At 42.6% G+C, this 19293-nt stretch overlaps 1 protein-coding gene across 10 annotated transcripts in view; it reads right to left on the reverse strand.

Moving 5' to 3' along the window:
* DENND5B (DENN domain containing 5B) overlaps positions 1-19293 on the reverse strand; it is a 175019-nt gene that overhangs the window by 23307 nt on the left and 132419 nt on the right. For 7 of the 10 annotated variants that reach the window (XM_036889193.2, XM_036889194.2, XM_036889195.2 and 4 more), the window contains 6 exons: positions 17014-17107; positions 16090-16200; positions 12945-13076; positions 11520-11672; positions 10646-10724; positions 4394-4475 (listed from right to left, as the gene is read on the reverse strand). In XM_036889193.2, coding sequence (XP_036745088.2) covers positions 4394-4475; positions 10646-10724; positions 11520-11672; positions 12945-13076; positions 16090-16200; positions 17014-17107 — 651 coding nt within the window. The remainder of the gene's footprint in view (positions 1-4393; positions 4476-10645; positions 10725-11519; positions 11673-12944; positions 13077-16089; positions 16201-17013; positions 17108-19293) is intronic. The other 3 variants (XM_036889196.2, XM_036889198.2, XM_036889200.2) reach the window with 1 other exon arrangement.

Raw genomic sequence — 19293 nt, forward strand, 5'->3', positions numbered from 1 at the left:
CTAGCTTCCTGTGACCCCGGCCAAAGGCGATTAGACCCGAGTGGGCAGATGACCCAAAACTGGCCCATTATTTTTCCATCTCAGGTATTTGAAGGAAGTTTCTTGGTTAACAGGAGTCAGTATCTTACAGTCTGATTACATTCTGGCTAACTAATGATTTGGTCTCTGAGCTTATGAAGTTGAAGACTACCTAGCACATGGTGTATGAAGACCTAGAAAGGCTGCTGCTGTGCGAACCATCAGCAACTTGGAGGCCACACCCATCAGGACGGGTGCTGTCAAAAAGACAAAACAAGTGTTGGTGAGGATGTGGAGAAACCGGAACCCTTGTGCACTGCTGGTGGGAATGTAAAATGGTTCAGCCACTGTGGAAAACAGTATGATGGTTCTTCGAAAATTTAAACATTAGAAATACCACACGATCAAGTAATTCTACTTCCTGGGGAAATACCCTAAAGAAGTGAAAGTGTGGACTTGAACAGATTTTGTAAACCCGTGTTCATAGTATTCACAATAGCCAAAAGGTGGAAGCCACCCAGAAGTCCATCGGTGGATGAAGGGGACTATACCTGAGATGGAGTATTATTCACTTTAAAATGGAAGGAAATTCTGGAGCTTGCAATGACATGGAACCTCAAAAACCCTATGCTAAGTGGAAGAAACCAGAAGCAAAAGGGATGATTCTACTTAAGTGAGGTACCCAGAATCGTCAAATTCATAGAGACAGAAAAAATAGGATAGAGGTTACCAGGGATTAGGGGAATTCTTTGGGGCCAGAAATCAGGGGAATGCTATTAGGTGAAGGGAATAGGTAGAAAAAGGCCTAAGGACAGGAAATAAGCTTGGCATGCAGGAGGAAACAAAGAAGTGGTATGGAGGGTGGGGCGGGGAGGGGGGCAGGAGACAGCACGGCAGTCAGACAGGATTTCACCCTGATCGGGACTTCACTCTGAGATCATCACATCACCAGTGAACCGCAGTAGGGCAAGCATGGAAATATGGGGACGGTGATGCAATCCAGGTGAGAAACCACAGGGGCTTAGACGACAGAGGTAACGGCTCGCTGATGAAACATGAGCAGAACAGGTGAGCAGCAGTTGTACCGAATACCCCCTAGACAATGATAAGCTGTGTACTCCTGCATATCCACAATAGCAGTCCTCAGACATTTACTGCATACCAGGCCCAGTTTTAAAAAAATGCACACATAATGTGTTAATTTTAAATAATTTGACTTATGCAGGTATTGCAAAAGTAGTACAGAGATTCCTGTATACCCAGTTTCACCCATGTTCACATCTTACATAACGAAATGAAGACGTCAGCAGTGGTACAGTACCATTAACTGAACTACAGACCGACTGCGCCCTTTTTCCCACGCGCGTCCTTCCTCTGTTCCAGAAGCCTAATCCAGGGTCCTGTGCTGCACTTGCCTGACATCTCCTCAGCCTCCTCACCCATGATAGTCCCTCGGCCTTTCCTCATCCTTCAGGACCTTGACACATTTGAAGAGCGCTGGTCAGTTATTTTGTAGAAGGCCCCTCAATTTGGATTTTTCTGATGTTACCTCATAGTTTAGTGGAGGTTACACACTTATGGCAAGAACACTGCAGAAGTGATGTACTCTTCCCAGCATGTCACATCAGGGGCACGGGTGGTATGTCTCGTTACTAGTGATGCTACCCTTGATCAGTTGGTTAGGGTGGTGTCTGCACTGGTGGTTTTTCCATTGTAAAGTTACTATATTTTTCTCTGTAATTAATAAATTTGTGGGAGAGATAGTTTGAAACTACAAATATCCTGGTTTTACCTTAAACATTCAACCACTAATTCTTCTACTTTGTTCTTCTGTATGTATTAATTGGAATGCTTCTGTTAAAAAGAGCTGTCCCATTACTACCACTTGTCACTACCACTTGTTTACTTAGTTCTTTATTTATATCAGAACGGACTCTTGCATATTTATTTTACTCTATGGGTAATGCTCCAATATTTATTTATTACGTTGCTCAAATTGTTTCAGCCTTGGCCATTGTGAGTTCTTCTGGCTAGCACCTGTGTCTTATAGACTCTACCCTTCTCTGTGCACTTCTTTACTCTCTGGCACCAAGATGTATTGGGCCCACCCTGTATTTTGGGTTTCCCAGCCCTGGAATGAGTAACTTCTCTAGAGAGTCCTGGTTCCTTTCCCTGGAGAATGGTGTTGAGAAACTAGTGTATACGGGTGCCAGGTGGGGTCAGGGCTACTGAGTATCACTAATTCTAGGCCTTCTCAATGGAAAAGCTTTGGAATATACCGGTGATTGTCAGGGGTTGGAAACTGACTGGGCGAGGGAATGAACTCCAAAGTAGTAGCCTAAGGGAATTTTTGGGGTAATGGAACTGTTGTGTAGTATGTGTGTCTGTGAAAATGCACAGAACTGCATACCAAGACAGAGTGAATCTTACTGTATTTAAATAAAAAAAAAACAAAAAAACAAAAACCCAACAAAAGCAGTTAGGATGTAGGGAGAACCCAAAATGGAATACAAACTGACAAATGAACCTAACTACCACAAATGAATAAAATCACCACCCTGAAAGGAGGGGAGGAAGAAAAGAACTAATCGAAGTTTTGGAAAATAGTATTTTGACTGGATACTGGGAGGCTAAAGACAAAGAAAAGCAGAGCAGCCTACAGGAGTATGGGTCAGAGATTCTGAAGCTACCTTATGTGTATCCTGGGGTCGTATGAGTAAGTAAATATATTATAGATAACGAGAGCCAGGTTTCTCACGGTTGGAGTAAAAAATTAGAAATCAGGGGTATGGCTAGAATGATCCTCGTGGTATTGAACTGGAATCACACATATCATTAGGAATTCATGGTTAAACAATTGCATGTGTAAAAATATATATACACATATAAATACAGAAACAGACAGATGTGTATGTGTATGCATGAGTCAGTACACACATTTCCAGGCCTATTGTGGGTATTTTACATTTGTTAACTCACTGAATCTTTACGCCAACATTATGGGAGAAACAGTGCTATTTTCCCTATTTTACAGGTGAGAAAACTGCAAGTAAAAGCCATTGGCCCAGGCCACAGAGCTACAGCTGGGAGAGCAACCGGCAGGCTAGCCCCAAAGCCCGAGGTCTTCACCAGCGTGCTCTGCTGCCTCTGACAAAGCAAAGGGACAGCGTCTACACAGGACAGTCCTCCCTCAAAAAACCACCACCACAAGGAGCTAAACGTAAAGAGGCAGGAAACTGGGAGGAGCCGGGTAGCCGTTTGGGACAGGACCTAATAAACCTAATTAGGTTTGAGAAGTTTGGCACCTGAGGTCAGAGCTGCAAAGTTTTTAACAACCATGGTGGTGAAATGAGGCAGACGGAGGAAACGCTGCAGACGCACGGGATCTTCTGTTTTCGTTAAGAGAGCGGAGATCACTTCCCTCCTAATGACAACTACTCCTTCTCATGCCGACCCCAGACAGGACTTGTGAGCCAAGTACGTTTCATCCTCCAGGGAATAATGCCATGTAACATTCGAATATGTAAATCACTGCCAATAACACCAACTACACTGAACTCTTGCTATGAGCCAAGTATGTCTGGCAACCTTTTACAGTAATGGACTGACTCACTGACTTGTCATGACCACCCTGTAGAGACAGAGAACTGTTTTTCTCTCTGAGACATGGGATAAGAGGCACAAAAAAGCTACGGAAATTGCCACAGGTCACACAGCGAGAAGTAGATGGTAAAGCCACTCATGAAAATAATGCTTTCAATTCCAAGTATTTGACAAATCCAAAAAAAATCAGCAAGTAATATTAATAAAGCATTATGCCATAAAACGAAAAGTTACAAGTATTATAAATGAGTGCCATTCACTTTAAACCCACCCATGTTAAAAGTTGATGTAAGTATTGTACCGAAAATGTTTAAAAGAAAAAAGCCTCTGTCTTCCTCATTCAATAAATTTTAGATATCTGGAGGCCTTCCAACAATTTCTAAGACCAGTAATCATAAATGATAATTCGCAGATTTGCATTTGCTTCAGATTAAATCTACCTGGCAGCAGTTTTTCTGCCAAGAAACCTGACATTATTTGCAGGTTTTTCTGGTCTGTATCTATGGGCAGCAGGCGTTTAAGTTTTAAAAAAAACAGAACAAAAGAAATGGTACAGTAATTTAGGAATGCTTTAAAATTTTTCTCAGCTGCATTTTCCCTTTGTATTTAATGTCAGGAAAAGACATAATATAAAATAAGGTAAGATTACAAAATATGTTTTCTTCAGAATATATAAGCAAAAAGTACACACAGCCATAATTATTAGAGCAATTTAAATAAAAGGGGTAACTACTTCAGAGTTATCATCACATGCTAGTCACAGAACCAATACCTCATGTCCTGGATAAGAGAGACCCTGAGTGTTGGCAACATGACTCCTGAGTCAGATTTTCTTCTTTCTGGTCCAAGGGCAACTATGTAGAAAAATATCAACAAAGTATTACAAAAATAACAGTAAGGACAAGAAAAAAATCTACACGGTTCACATTCTACAAATACTTTGAAATTACTTTGGTAAGAACAAATTTCACGGACAACAGAAAAGCTCAAATTCTTTCTCCTGAATGTTACTTATTAATACAGTAAACCAGCTATTTTTTTGTCTAGTTAATCTGGGGCTGTGTTGTGAAAGTTTAAGTGAATCATAAAAGGGCCCACTTAGCAAATAATGCAATGTGTACAAATTCTGGCCATAAAGGCCAGTCATTTTCTAAAGTTATTCATTCTAATAGCTCTGGATAATTACATGGAAGCAATGTCTACAAATTAAGCCACTCTTATGTAAATCATTTCTGGGCTCATGAATTGCAATCACACAACTTCCCTATACTCTGAAAGAGTGTTTAAAAAGGAACCTCAGACTTCGGGCTCTCTAGTCTGGCAAGTTTCTACTCTAATGTTCAAATCCAAATAATAGTATATGTATCATGCACAGTGAGTAATCTAAATGGACATTTAGACGTATAATGTCCATGAGCCATATGCTTATAAAGCCTGAAGAGCTAACATTTATAAAAGGAAAAATGATTCTCTTGTACAGCAATGGCTAAGCAATCAATTATTGGCTGATGTATTATAGTTGGCAGTGATGAACCTCACTTTACTGGAATGCTGTGGAATTTTGTGCCCTTTATTTCCATTTTCCCTTTTGTAAATAAAGACTAAGCTACAAAAACAATGATAACATTCGAATCTAGATGAGGGTTTTGCTGTATATTAAACCTGTACTTTTTAAGTTTTTAAACACATTCTATGCTAAGGGGTTAGATACCAGAACACGTAAATATGTTTGAAGCTGTCACTGAGGGAAGATAGAAGGGAACATTCTGGTGTATTAGGATTTGCCTGTTTCGGCACTTGGTGACAGAGGCTGGCCTGGTACTTGGCAGGTATAAATGAGTACGATGGGGCTGCCAGGACAAAGACAGTGCGGCCAGGCCAATCTAAAGGTAGTTCTTTTGAGAGCCCTCCTTACCAGGTGGGCGATAAATGGGCCATTTGTCATGGCAGTTCTGGGAGGGAGTTTTCAGTGGGTCACTTGAAACACTGGCTGTTCTTGATACCCAGGAGGTAACAGACACCGAGTAAGTAGTAAGTTGTTCCAGAGACTCGCAGGCATGCGCCCTGTTAGTCTGAGACCATCACCACTCACGCGTGCTGATGAAAGCAATCTGCCTCCAGGGAGAAAGGGAAGAAGCCACGGGAGTGGCGAGGAGGAGGCGGAGAAGGGAAGAAAGGGTCATGAGGCGGCACAAAGGAGCTGAAATCACAATCAGCAACTTGGCCAGAGGGAGACAAGACGGCAGGAGTCATGCCTGGGAGCAGAGAACGGGTGAGAAACAGTGAGGAGGAGACGGCCATTTAGAAGGCAGTCGCACCCACCGTAAGGGGCCTGAGCACGTTCTGCGGGCCTATTCTGGAACCCTATATTCTGGCTACCCTTCAAGATCCATGCTTCTTATACATGCAATGTACTTTTTCATGTCCCCACACATCCTTTAATGCCTCCTGTTTTAGTCCATTTACCACTTCAGCTGAGAGCAGTACGGCTGAAGGTTAAGAACACGGCTTTCTCAAACTGCAGAGAACTCAACTGCTTACGGGCGAGGGATTTAATATATGGGTTGTTTTCTCATCTGCAAACTGGGGTCAGTAAGAGAACCTGCCTTATTCAAACAGGGGAAAAGTACTTAGGATAGCGCCTGGAACAAAATAAGTTCTCAATAAATGAAACAAAATGAAATTTAGCTTTACTTTGGTCCCTGTGTGAAATCTTCCCTGAATATTCTCTCTCCCCACAGTGTACTGTTAGATGTCATTCCCTAACAGAACCTGTAAAACCAAACATCTATCATAAACTTACCAGTTTAACATTTCTGCCACTCCTATTAAACTACATGTCTCCTGAGGCTCAGTCATATCCTATTCTCAGAATATCCCAAGGACCTGGTAGAGGCCCATACAATGTACATGCTCAACAAATACTCATCGAGGAAGATGAGGCTATTTAGGGCCAAATGGCAGAACCTTAAACAACAAGTCAGAAATTTACAGAAATCCCAGGGAGGGGGCAGGGATTTTGAAAGAAATGATATGCTTGTCAGGGCTGTTTAGTTGGTTAACCACAGTGACACTGTGATGGTATAAAAGAAATAAGGAAAATGAGCTAGAAATTATTCTAAAGGCCAGCTTGTGGGTGAACTGAGACAGTGCCAGCCGGTGAGAACACGGAGGGGAAATATTCAGTGGCAGAAAACACATGACTTAGTGACCTGATGGAGGGGGTGAGCAAGACTCAACAGTCAAAAACAATGTTAAATATGAATATAAACTGTTTTAATATACATTATCCCATCTAATTAAAACTTCCCTTGGAATTTTTCAGTCTTAATTTTGCAAATCAAGAAACAGGCTCAAAGGGGTTAAGAAACCTGCCCACTAAAAGGTCATGTCCATGGGCTTTCTGTTCCATTACAGATGACTTTCCAGCTTCTAAGCTTGACTGAGAAGGGTGATGATGCCATGAAGTAAGATGCAGAGAAGGGAGACAGCTGGTGGGGACAGGTATCTGAGATAATGAGTTTGTTTCAAGATGAGTTGAGTGTGAGGTCCCAGTGAGCCAAAGAACAGGGATGTCTAGGAGCTAGGGCTGGGGACAGATGACACAGTCACTTGGAAAATGCCAAGTGAAGACCAAGGAACCTCTGAGACTACCAGAAGGCAGGAGAGAGGCATGGGGCACATTCTCCCTCATAACCCCTGGAAGGAACCACCCTTGCTGACATCTTGATTTGCACTTCTAGCCTCTGGGACTGTAAGACAATAAATTTCTGTTGTTTAAGCTACCCACTGTGTAGGGCTTTATTATGGCAGCCCCAGGATATAAATATTGTATTTTATTAGTGACTTAGAAGCCTGTGAGCAGAAGGCACTTTAAGGGTTAAGGAGTGAAGCCATAGTATAGATCTAAAATCTAAGAAGTTTTCCAAGAAGTCTACTCCAGATGAGAAACTTATAAATTACTTAACTACATACTTCTATTACTATTTCTTAATTCAATAAACTCAAACGCAGTAGACCACTTTCTCCTTCAATATAAACACTGCTGGATTTAATACTTAGCCACAGGAATTCCTTTTGCCTATCTCCTTGAATCAACAGTGCTGCATTGGCACCAAGTTGGCAGAGGGCAGAAACTGTATATATTACTTTTACAGAACCATCTACAGTCTAGAGTTCTAGTAGAAAACTTTTGGTGAAGATAAGATGACTGAAGAGGGACTCAAAATTCTTAGGGTAGATCCAGAATAACCATTTAAAAGCAGTATTTCCACCACCTTCTGCATCCTAGCCCACCCCCTGCCGAATGATTGAGAAATCCACTTGAAGTTTAGTGGAACCTTGTCTGAGGATGCAAGGCTTATGAACAACATCTATGTCTAAACTGACCAACATTTTTAAAGGTAGAAACTTTTGGGTGATATGTCAGGAACAATGTTCTTTCTAGGATTGATTGCATCCTGAGGTCCTTTCTTTGAAATAGGACTTGAAACCACTAGGTAGAGTGACTAGATCAAAATTTGAGTAGGTGAAATTAAGACAGTCTGAAAGACATGGAGTAAACCTAAGTGCTTATTGTTACATGAAAGAAGCCGAACTTAAAAGGCTGTATACTATAGGATTCCAACTATATGACATTCTGGGTAAGGCAAAACTAGGCAGACAGTAAAAAGGTCACTGGTTGCCAGAGGTTAGGGGAGATGAAAGGATGAACAGGTGGAGCAGAGTAAAACTACACAGTTATGATACTATCATGGTGGATCCATGTCATTATACATTTGTCCAAACCTACAGTATGCCCCAAGAGTGACCCCAATGCGAACTATGGATTTCGGGCGATGATGTGTTAATGTAGGTTCATCAGTTGTAAGAAATGTGCCACTCTGGTGGGGGGTGCTAATTAACTGGGGAGGCTATGCTTGCATGGGGGCAGAGGGCTTATGGGAAATCCCTGTAGCATCTGCTCAATATTGCCACCTAAAATTAAAATCTATTAAAAAAAAGATAATCTACCCTGATATGGTCCTCTTGCTGAGACAGATCTTTCCCATTTTTCTGCGACCCTTAAAATGTCTCTGACTCCTGTTTAATGCTGCTTCTGAAGGGACAGTAATGGTCTACCTTCTAGTCTCACTCTGGCTCTTGCTACTAAGAGCAGTGTTCAAACCCTCTATGAATCTCCAAGAACTTGGAGGATCTTTCTTTAATATGACAATGCAGACTGCTTACTGCCATTAATTAGCTTAACAGTTGGCAAACAAAATATATTTTCTGGAAAACACACACACACACACACAGATTTAAAAGCAGAAAAGTCAATGAACTGCTGATTTTTGTAAAATTACACATTGTTTCTCAGTAATGGAAACCTTTTTAATATATGCTTTCCACACTGCCGTATTTTTAAGTCCAAACTTCATGGGCTGAATTATCAGAAATGTTAGAACAATATTAATACTAAAATCCACCCCTCCAGACAACAGATTGATTTCAGAAGCTACATGGCTTATACGAATCTTACTTGAGATCAGTAGAACACTTCACTTGTATTCACTCTTTATCACTAACCCTTCATCAATACTTGCTGGTGAAGTATCAACAGTGACTGCTTGAGGCTTTGACCACTGGGTCTGACTTCACAGTTTTGCTGGTCACACTACTAACCAGAGGCCACTGCGAACACCTGGGCCTCTGTCTCCTGCTCAGCCACACGTGACCAGCCAGTCAGGACGCTGCTGGTGCCTCGCAGCTGCTCCCCCTCCCAGCGGGCAGGCATTCGCACGCACCTCATTTGGCACAAGGGCCAAATGCTTCCCCTCCCCTACCTTAACTGGCCTTGACTTTGCAACATTTCATCTGACAGATGGCTATTTTTTCCTGGGAATTTATTTTTTCTAGTTAGGGTAAGCTATCTTGGTCTTATGGTCCGAACAGCTAAATTTTCTAGGAGAACAGGTAAGTATTAGAGACAGCTTCAGAGCATAAACCAATGCACTTCTAATTTTTCAGCAGAAAAAGGGGCGAAGGAGAAGGACACTAGAGAATGCTTTTAAGCTTGATCTCATTCTTTATACAGTTACATCTTGGGACAGCAGAACCTTGACATTCTGTTTAGCAGGGGGAGGGGGCCCCCAAGGCAATGTAGTATCAAATTCATATTCCTAGCTGTCTGATTGAATACAATAAAAAATTAGGCTTCCAACGATAAACACTTCATTTAGGGTAGTATTGCCCTCTAGGGGCAGCAAGGGTAATGGAGATAGGGCGCTCCAATCATATTTGCAATGTTAATAAGAGCTTGTGGTTGGCTGTTTTTAAAAATACGTATTTTTTAACATTTCTGCATGTCTAAAATAATCCAATTTTAGAAAAGGTTCCCAAACAGCTGATATTTTATCTCTAGTAGCTTTGCATTGTTACTTCTACTTTTGGTAAATAAATGGCTATTTTGCATAAAGACAAGCAAGTTCCTTGTGAAAAATACACAACAGTAGAACATCAAGGAAGCCTACAAGATTGTAATTAGCTAAAAGGTCATGACACGTCTACCATGTCTAATTATAAACTGAAGAGGAAATCTGACTCCTGGAGATTTTCAGACATACATACATGTTTTTTCTTCGAAAGATTGTTAAATGATGGTTATAAACTTTTCTTCATGAAGAAAATTCATACACACTACACCCTCATCCTGGAGAGACTGAGGTATACTTGTATGATCCTTTACAATCCATTAGGGGTTTTCACACATTATTTTATTTGACCAACATTAGCATCTTGGCATAGCTAATATTATTTTCCCTGTCTTGTACATGAGGAGGCTAACGATTAGAAAGGTCAAGTGACTTTTCTCAGGTCTCCCAGCTAGCATATAACATTGACCCTTCTACTTTACCCCACTCCTGTCAAGATGGATACATTTCAGCAAGAGAGACAGAGGCAGAGACAAAGCCACACGCTACTGATCCTTCACATGGTCCAATATTGCCAGTTTTGCAGAAAGAATCAATCAATGAACTCTCACCTGGCGATTCTGCAAGGTGCTCTTGTTTCTCTTCTCTGTCCTGAAACTGAATTAAATGTGACCACAGAGCTGACTTCCCCTGAAAGTACAAAGTGCATAAGGTTTTTCACTTCATAAAAAATATTTCATCAAAAGATACTTTCTCATCAAAATCATCCACACTGAAATGGCCACACTGAGGTGTGGAGACCCGAGCTCGTCCACTCGGAGCTGGTGACATTCTGAGCGTCTGACCCCGTGGGTCATGAGGGTCGTCCTCCGCCTCACTGGGGAGCCTGGCGGCAGCCTGGGCAAAGGCAACTCAGCCAAAGGAGAGTTTTGACTTTGGTGTGGCTGTTGCTCAGCTGCGTGTAATTAGGGCTGTCTACGCTGGCTAAAGGGCTCCAGCAGATGTACCTGTGTACCTCCATAAGCAAGCTGTCTGGATGTGTGAAGGGGCCACGAGGGAAGAAAATGGGGCCGGAGGAGAAAGAGAAAGGCGGAGGAAGAAAGAAACATGAGCACAACAAAAAAATCAGGAAGGGGGCTAGAGGGACAAAAGCGAGAAACCACTTCTACCCTGAATAACTAGATAAGGAACCGCTAATTCCAGCTGACTGAGGTTTTTTTGTGGACAGGTGACAAAGGCAGACACTTGGTGGAGTCTACAGGGACACAGCGTCTGCAGGGAACGTGCTGCGTATCCTGCCCTGTTCACCAGGAAGGCGTCCCAAACGCCTCCTAGTCATGGGTTATAGTTTTCTTTTTCTGGAATTGAAATGCCTGTGGCACATTTCTAGTCATCCTGTGACAAAGGAAGGAACATATGCTTTAATTTTTAGGACTTATTTTTCCCCTTGCTACATCTCCTGGCAGGGCCTCCTGACACTGTTACCTGCTTGACCTGCAGGCCGTGGCTCCAGATCCTTTCCAGCAGGTCGCAGAGGCTGGCGATCAAGGTGTTCTCCTCCAGGCCCGTTATGCTTGCCTCTCCATGGCCCAGCTCCACTGCTTCGTGTCCCATCTTCTCCACCAACATGCGTTTTGTCTGAAAACATCACGTGTCCACCAGTGTTATCCCAGCAGAGGGGCCGAACACCAGCAAGCGGGCCGCGGGGTCAGGAGACCAGGGCCCCTTCGTCATGCTTCCACGCACAGATTTTTAAGCACCTGGAGAAAATGCCTCAGTCTCTCTGGTCAGCTAACTGGAGTAATACCGTGTATGCTTCTGCTAGTCTGTCAGAGAAGCAGGGAGTGACTACGGAGAGATCACGATTCTGTTTTAACCTATCCCCACGCAGATGCTCATACATGACGATTTTCAGGTTACTAACTTGAATACTAATGGGCAGTTACACCCCATGTACTGTAAGAATCTGAAACCCCATACTGCCACCACAACCAGCCCCCCAGGGCCCCCACATCTTAGCACACTAAAGATATTTACCCTGAATTTTGGTTGCACTTTAGCAAAAACCAAAATACAAACAGGGAGTTCTAAATTTTTCTAGAACTCTCTAATCTGTAGGTGAACCAGGCTTTTTTTCCCCTTCCTCTTACCCTCTTTTACCTCTTCTCTGCTTGGTGAGTACACACCAAAAAGTGGATAGGAAATGGAAATTAGTCTTAAATGAGCTACCTTATAGGAGTCTTATCTGCTCTTATAAAATGTCATGTAAGATAGAATCTAGTTCCTTTAGGCAGGGGCCTTGTCTGTCTGACTCGGCACCATGTGATGCTGCTCAAAACGAGGTGTTTGTTGACGCAGGGAAGGTACTCAAGAACTGACTGTCGAATGAATGAAACCATTGGTTAAAATGATGTTCTGAGTTTTGTCAATTTGCATTGCTACTTCTGATAAACACAGGTGTCTGAAAGGGGACAGGTGTGTAATACAGACAAACCTACAGCAGCTAAAGGCTTCATCCTTGTGGGTATACATACACATGTATGGGGCACAGATGAGGTTCCACACAGGTGCACATAAAACACACACAAAAATATGTTGCTTTCACATATGGTGACTACATCTCTGTCACAACCCTCTGACTGGCTTAGTAGCTGTTCATCCTGAAAAGGAAGATGGCAATGGCTGAAATGGTGGGAGAAACTGCACAGGGTTCCCATGTCACTGACCCTGTAGGAGCCAGAGAAGCCGTGAGGTTCATGGCCTCTGTTCAGAGCTCATGAGGTTTATGCCCCAGAGAAAGTTTTCTTTTAGCGAAGCTACAGGCTCAAATGGGGCTGACTCAGCTTTTCTCACCCCTGCACGTGGAGTTTCATGGGAATTCACAGTCTCGCATCAGTGAGAAATACGTACCTTCATTCTACATTCTTTTAATAAGCCTTCTACGAACTTCCAGTTGGTTTGTGCGATCACTGCAGGAGAGAGGTCTGACAATTTGGGTTGCCTCAGGTTTTTTCCTAAACTTCGTGCCTCTTGCATATATTTCTACAAATTAAAGAGTATTTTTAATGCATAAATATTAGGTGTCTTTCTGACCCTCTTAACCTTATGCAAACAAGTGCAGGAAGAGCAAGATGCAGAAAAGGCTGTAAGTGTATATGTGCAACAGCAATTCAAATTTTAGCGATCCAAAGGCAGAGGGCATTCATACCCCCCACCCCCCATTAACTGTACCCCTGTGAAAATGAGGTGGCAGAAACCCAATCAGGTGAAAACTCATTCAAAATGAGATGGAATTTCATCCAGTTTAGTTTTTTTAATTGGGAATATCCAAGGCTGTGATTAGTCAGGATCATGGTTGGGGTGAAAAAACTGGGGTGTCTGGATTAAAACCCAAGGTTCTGCAGGAACCCACTGACTCAGAGCACGGGATTCCCCCACTCCTCTCCCCACAGATCAAGGGCCTTAACATACACCTCGCCTCTGGGCATCTCTCTCCAACCCAACCCTTTGCTCTAATAAGTCACAACACTAAAATCAAGGGTTCTAGAATAATTTCAATAAAGTTTTGTGCCCTCAGGGATATTTGTTTGTTCATAAAATGGGCATAAAACATGCCCATCTACCTCACAAGAAACTATGAGAAAAGTATTCTGAAAAGTATCACATGCTCCCATGGCAGGAGACCTCTTCTGGGATGTGTTTGCTACGTACCTCTCTCGCCTTGTTTCATAACTCAGAGAAAATGGACACATCGTGTTACTCCTGGATTCAGCAGGCCTCAGCCTACCACAGAAACCCAGCCCACCGCTCTTGAGCTTGGGTTGGTGAATTTCCAGGAAACACAATCCCCGCACCTGATCAGAGCGGGACCCCTGCTGCCCCTCTTCTCTCTACACCACCTGCAAGACTCATCCAGACATCTTATGTCTGCATCAGGACCACAGCAGTCTCCAAAAAGCCCAAGTGTCTAAGGACCATACTTAGAAAATAACCACTCTGAGTTACATAGTAAAACTTGCAGTGTGTTGTGGGAGAGACAGCATGGCAAGCCAGTACTCCCACAGGCACATATGTGAGATCTATCTTTACTATCTCAAGGGGAGAATTTGATATTGCAAGTGAAGATGTGTAAAATCCTTTGCATTCCTTAAATAAAAGGAAGTTTGTACATTTAATCTAGTTCCCCTTTGGAAGAAAAATAATCTGCTAAATTTGGTGCACATTTCTTAAGAAATCCCACTGATGAGGGATTCAACTGATGGGTTTACCTGCTACTTCCTAACCCTCCTGACAAAAGGCTGCAGTGCAAGCATTTTAAGGACAGGTTTGAAAACCAAACGAACTCTGTGCACATTTAGTTCCCCAATCTCGTGTATACACCTCTGCTTCACATCTTTTTCAGAGGGTTGGCGCAACAGTATAAGAGTGTGAGAGGCAACTCTCCCCACTGGGGAAACTGTATAACAAGGTCTATGGAAACATCCTGAAGGTTAGTCCTCAAGCAAGAGCAGGAGGTGAAAAGTTTCAGGAAAACCAACCTGACACAGGGCAGGGATCCTACGTGAACATTAGGACATCTGCATTTCCTATCATCTCGGGTTGTCCTAATGTCATCTGGAATATTATAAATCAGATATAAAAGGCTGATAAAGACAAACGGTAACTGGTGGATGTTGACAGGTTCTGTGTCTCCCCCAGCTCAATTCTTCCACGCTTAGGACCTACGTCAATGCCGAGAGAACCATGTAAGACTCAATTCTCAAGAAGGTGTAAGTATCAAACTTGGAAGAAGCCTTGACATTTCTCTTTTTCTCAAACCTATGACTAAATATGTTTTTGAAAGTCAGTAACTGGATTAAACATTAGGCAGTTTAAGGTTTATGCTGTTTTATAAATGAAAACAAGCTAGAACAGGGTTGTCCTTTGAGTGGCGGTATTCACCAAGCCCCCAGCACTCACGGGCAGCCTAGCCACTAACCACCAGGGGACGAATCGGGCCACGGGCAGTCTCCTGCCTAGCGGCTCTGCGGAGGCCACTCAACAGCGACATCCCGTGGACTTGCACAGAACCCCGGGGGGTGGTGTGGGGCACAGAAGCCCTTCCCCACAGCGGGGAGCGATGCTGCCTCTGCGCATTGCTGAAACAGAGCAGCACCTTCACAGTAAGCAAGTGGGGGTAACAACGTGGTTTTCTTCGGGGCAGCTGTAGGAAAGGGTGCACTTCAAGATGAAAAATGGAGAAGAAAGAGAAACCTTTCACAGGGAGTTTTTAGAATAAAGTTCATTTCACTACAGAGGCAAGTGACCCTAGATTTCTTCTGAGGTTTCCACTACACTGTTGTTCATGTCTGTCAAAGTCAAAAGCACCAAATGTGGGGTTCTAAGTTACTCCTGCCTTCAGATGGGCAGTTGTTTAGTGCGCCCTGGTACTACTGGGCAGAGTACTAGTCCTGACCTGTACACCCAGCTCCGCCTCTGTGTGCTGTTTAGCTATGGGTCAGCCTCTTGGACGTCAGTTAAATCATGCCAGGTTGGACAAGGTGACCTCACACGTTCCTCTTAGCACTGAGATTCTATACTGATTACCTGATTTCCTGATCACATAAAACAAAGACCAAGAATAAAGGAAATAATTAAATGTCAAACTAAACTTAAAGAAAAAAGAAAAAAAGATCAGGAAAGGTATATTAAAATGCTATGGAGATAAAATGCTTAAATAAAAGAGAGTTTAAATATTTTCCCTTTGGAAGAAAAACAATGTGGTAAATCTGGTCTCCCCCTTACCTCTCAAAAAATACCACTGATTAACTAGGGATTCGAATGATCAGTTTACGTGCCAAACGCACAGGAGGACTCATGTTAGCACACACCAGCACGGAAAGGTACCAAGCACAAGAGGAAGCGGACAGCAAACCAGAGAGGTGGAGGGTTCACGTCAGAAGGTGATGTGAGGCGCTGCGCACCAACGTGCACTCACACGTGGGCAATTCAAGGAACACCAAAGACAAGATTCAGGAACATCTATGTGCAAAGCGCTTCTGGGCCAAGAACATACCAGGCAGCACTCAGAGAAGGATTTTTTAGGAAGTCGTGCAGGAGGAGGCGGAACCTCATCCCACTCCCAGAACGCCATGGAGTTCTGACAGACCACAAGTCCCTGGGGAGGCTAAGAGGGCAGCGGTGTGCCCATGACAGAGAAGCAAAAAAGAAACGGAGGGGGAGAAAGACAAGCAGAACAAGCATGCGTATGATGAAGTCGAAGCAAAGGGGGAGGGAGAAAAGAAGGTATCGTAGCAGAAACAGAAAGCACTGCCCAGGTAATGCTGTAGTTCTTAAGAAAACGTTTAAAATCATATGTATCTGAACAAATCAACAAAAAGCAACACATATTCGGAATGATGTGTTCTGCTTTATTTCTACATGTTGGAGTTTTGGAAAGAGCTAACAGATCTGCTGTTTGCATTTTTCTTTTGATCACAAGAAATAACCAAAACTTATTTGTAATTATTCAAATGTGTAATTGTGGTTTTATTTTCAAGTAGTACAAATAAGGCATGAGGCTCTAATTTTAAAAGAAGTTAAAAAAATTTTTTTAAATGGTATTGGCAAGTCAAGGACAAAACACAGGCAAATAAACCTTCATTTACTAAGTTTGAATTACGCTTGAAACTTAGAAATGGCTATGCTTCTTGTAAACTTTTTGCTCTATAGGAGACATATTGCCCAAAAGTTTATCCTAAACTTAAGCCTCTATTTGATGAGGTACACAGGAAGGCTTGTTTAAGAGCCTATTTTAGATATGTTAAAATGTTTTTAATGCGGGGGAAAAAAGGGTGTTTTCTGCTTTAAGTCAAAACAAAAGGATTACTATTTTAAAATATAACTGAAGAACCCCAAGCCCTACCCAATGACCCCTGCTGGCCGAGGGAGCCTGGCTCGGGTCTCTTGCATCAACGCACCCTGGGAAGGCGGCACGTACCTCCCGCAAGTCGCTGTCCAGCCCGATGTGGTCGCAGTGCTGGCGGAGGCGGTCCTTCCTGCGCTGCGTGGTGGCGCTGCGGCTGACCCAGCGGCTGCACAAGAGAGCCATTCATTCCCGAGGTGGGGGTTAAGATAAACATACCAACAAAAGTGATTGCTCATTTTTAGAACAGAAAGAATGTACTGTTCAAAGCAAAAGACCAATAATACCCATTTTTCAATAAACTCTTTTAAAAATACATTAATAGCTTCATTGAAACATGATTTAAAATGCCATACACTTCACCCATTTAAATATTCAATCCAGCGTCTTTCAGTATATACAGACATGCGCAACCCTCACTACAATCGACACTTTTGAAAAACAGGTTAAAAATGCACAGCTTCTCCCTATGAGGATCCTCTCCTTTCCCTTACCTGCCTGACAGGGCCCTGGGCCCTGGGTGAACACCGTCTCCCACCGCCCTGTCCGCCTAGCCAGGTGGATGAGTTCTTCATTTCCCTCATGACGACGCCCAAATCACTGACCTGCCCTTTGTCAACGCCTCAGCCCCAACAAAAACCGATTCCTGAGCCCCCACTGTGCCCTCCAGTGTCCCCCTCAGCGATGCCCTGCCCTGGCCTCCTCCTCCCTGCCGCCTACTCAAACGAAGCATGCCACAGACCCCTCACCCTCCTTCCAATCCCAACGGACGAATTATATTGGCCATGGCTCAAAACTATTTATTCCACCCGCATCCCTGACCAATTCTCTCTTGCCTTTTTCAACCTACTTACTGCATTAGTAGCCAGCTTGGCTGTATCTTCATTTTTTCTCTCTGAGTATTTCCCTTCAGCGTACAAGCTTCCTGCTCTCTCTCTTGACCCTCTATAGTTATATTTAAACCTCTTTCTTCACTCTTCTCATATAAACATTCTTAAAAACAGAGGTTTGGATGTAAGGGCTCTACTTAGTTACCTTCGGCTGTTCGGTTCATTCCAGACCAGCTTCTTGCCCTGAAAATGCTCTCAATGATGTCATTTATACACCTGGCTGCCACGGCCAGTGGCGATTACCCAGTTCCGAGCTCACACAAACTCTGCTGCACTGGTACTGCTGAGGACGCAACCTTAAAACTCCAGCTGTTTTCAACTGCCTCATTCTCTCCAATGGGATAAGTTCTCTCACCTTGGGGCCTTTGTCCACAAAGTTTTCTACAACTTCCATTCCTCTTTCAGATAGCTGAGATGCCACATATAAAGTGTTCTGTGATTCTTCCCAATCTAAATTAGCTAATCCAAACACCCCCCAATTGCAGTAGTTACCACAGCGTGTTTTAATTACTTTTCTCTTTTCTATAAAGTTCTCTCTGCCATAAACTCTTGAAAGGTTGGTATCATGTCTGTCAACCACGATACTGGCAGAGTCTATTACATCACCTGCCTCTTCTAAAAATACACCCTAAATAAGCAGAGATGCAGTCTAACATTTAGGCTTACAGATGTTCATAATATCATATATGCAATAACAAATTCTGTGTGTGTCCTTATTCCAAGACCCACATTTTAGCTTTTTAAATGTTCCTGAAGTTAGGGTATGTCTGCCACTGCATTTATATGTTTAACATATAGATGCCCCAAAAAGCTTTTGAGTTAATGGAAATTCTTATAACCAACAGTTACTTAGAATGGAGTAAATTTGCTCAAAACAACCTAGATGTTCAATAGAAGAGGATGCTATACAATGAAATATCATACAGTCATTAAGAAAAATCAAGTTACAGGAAGGTTAATAATGGGAAAATTATACTATAATAATGAATGAAAAAGCAAGATACACATTGAACAATATTCTAATGAAAAAATAAGAAGTATGGACATGCACACATGCACATGCCCATGTTTATGTACAAACACACCAGGATCCACAGAACTGAAGAGCTTAATACCAGATGTTAACATCTAACGGTGACAGCATTAGGGTTGGTTTTAGAATTTACACTGTCACTTCTAAATATTCTGAATTTTCTAGTGAACATGTATTATTTGATTAAACTTTTAAAAAATTTCTCATCTCTTGCGTTACCATCCCCGTGACTATTCATTACACTATTATTGTAACAATATTCACTAGGGTATATCCTTGACACCACAGACCTATACACAATTTGAAAATGCATTTATACTTCAGCCATTCGGGAAAGGTTGTAATGCATTACTGACAGTTCATTATTAAAAAATTTTTTTTATTAATGACGTATCCAGTTTACAAAAAGCTTAAAATGAGAAGGCTGCTTTT

This window comes from Manis pentadactyla, chromosome 14 (assembly GCF_030020395.1).
Source record: "Manis pentadactyla isolate mManPen7 chromosome 14, mManPen7.hap1, whole genome shotgun sequence".
Taxonomy (NCBI): domain Eukaryota; kingdom Metazoa; phylum Chordata; class Mammalia; order Pholidota; family Manidae; genus Manis; species Manis pentadactyla.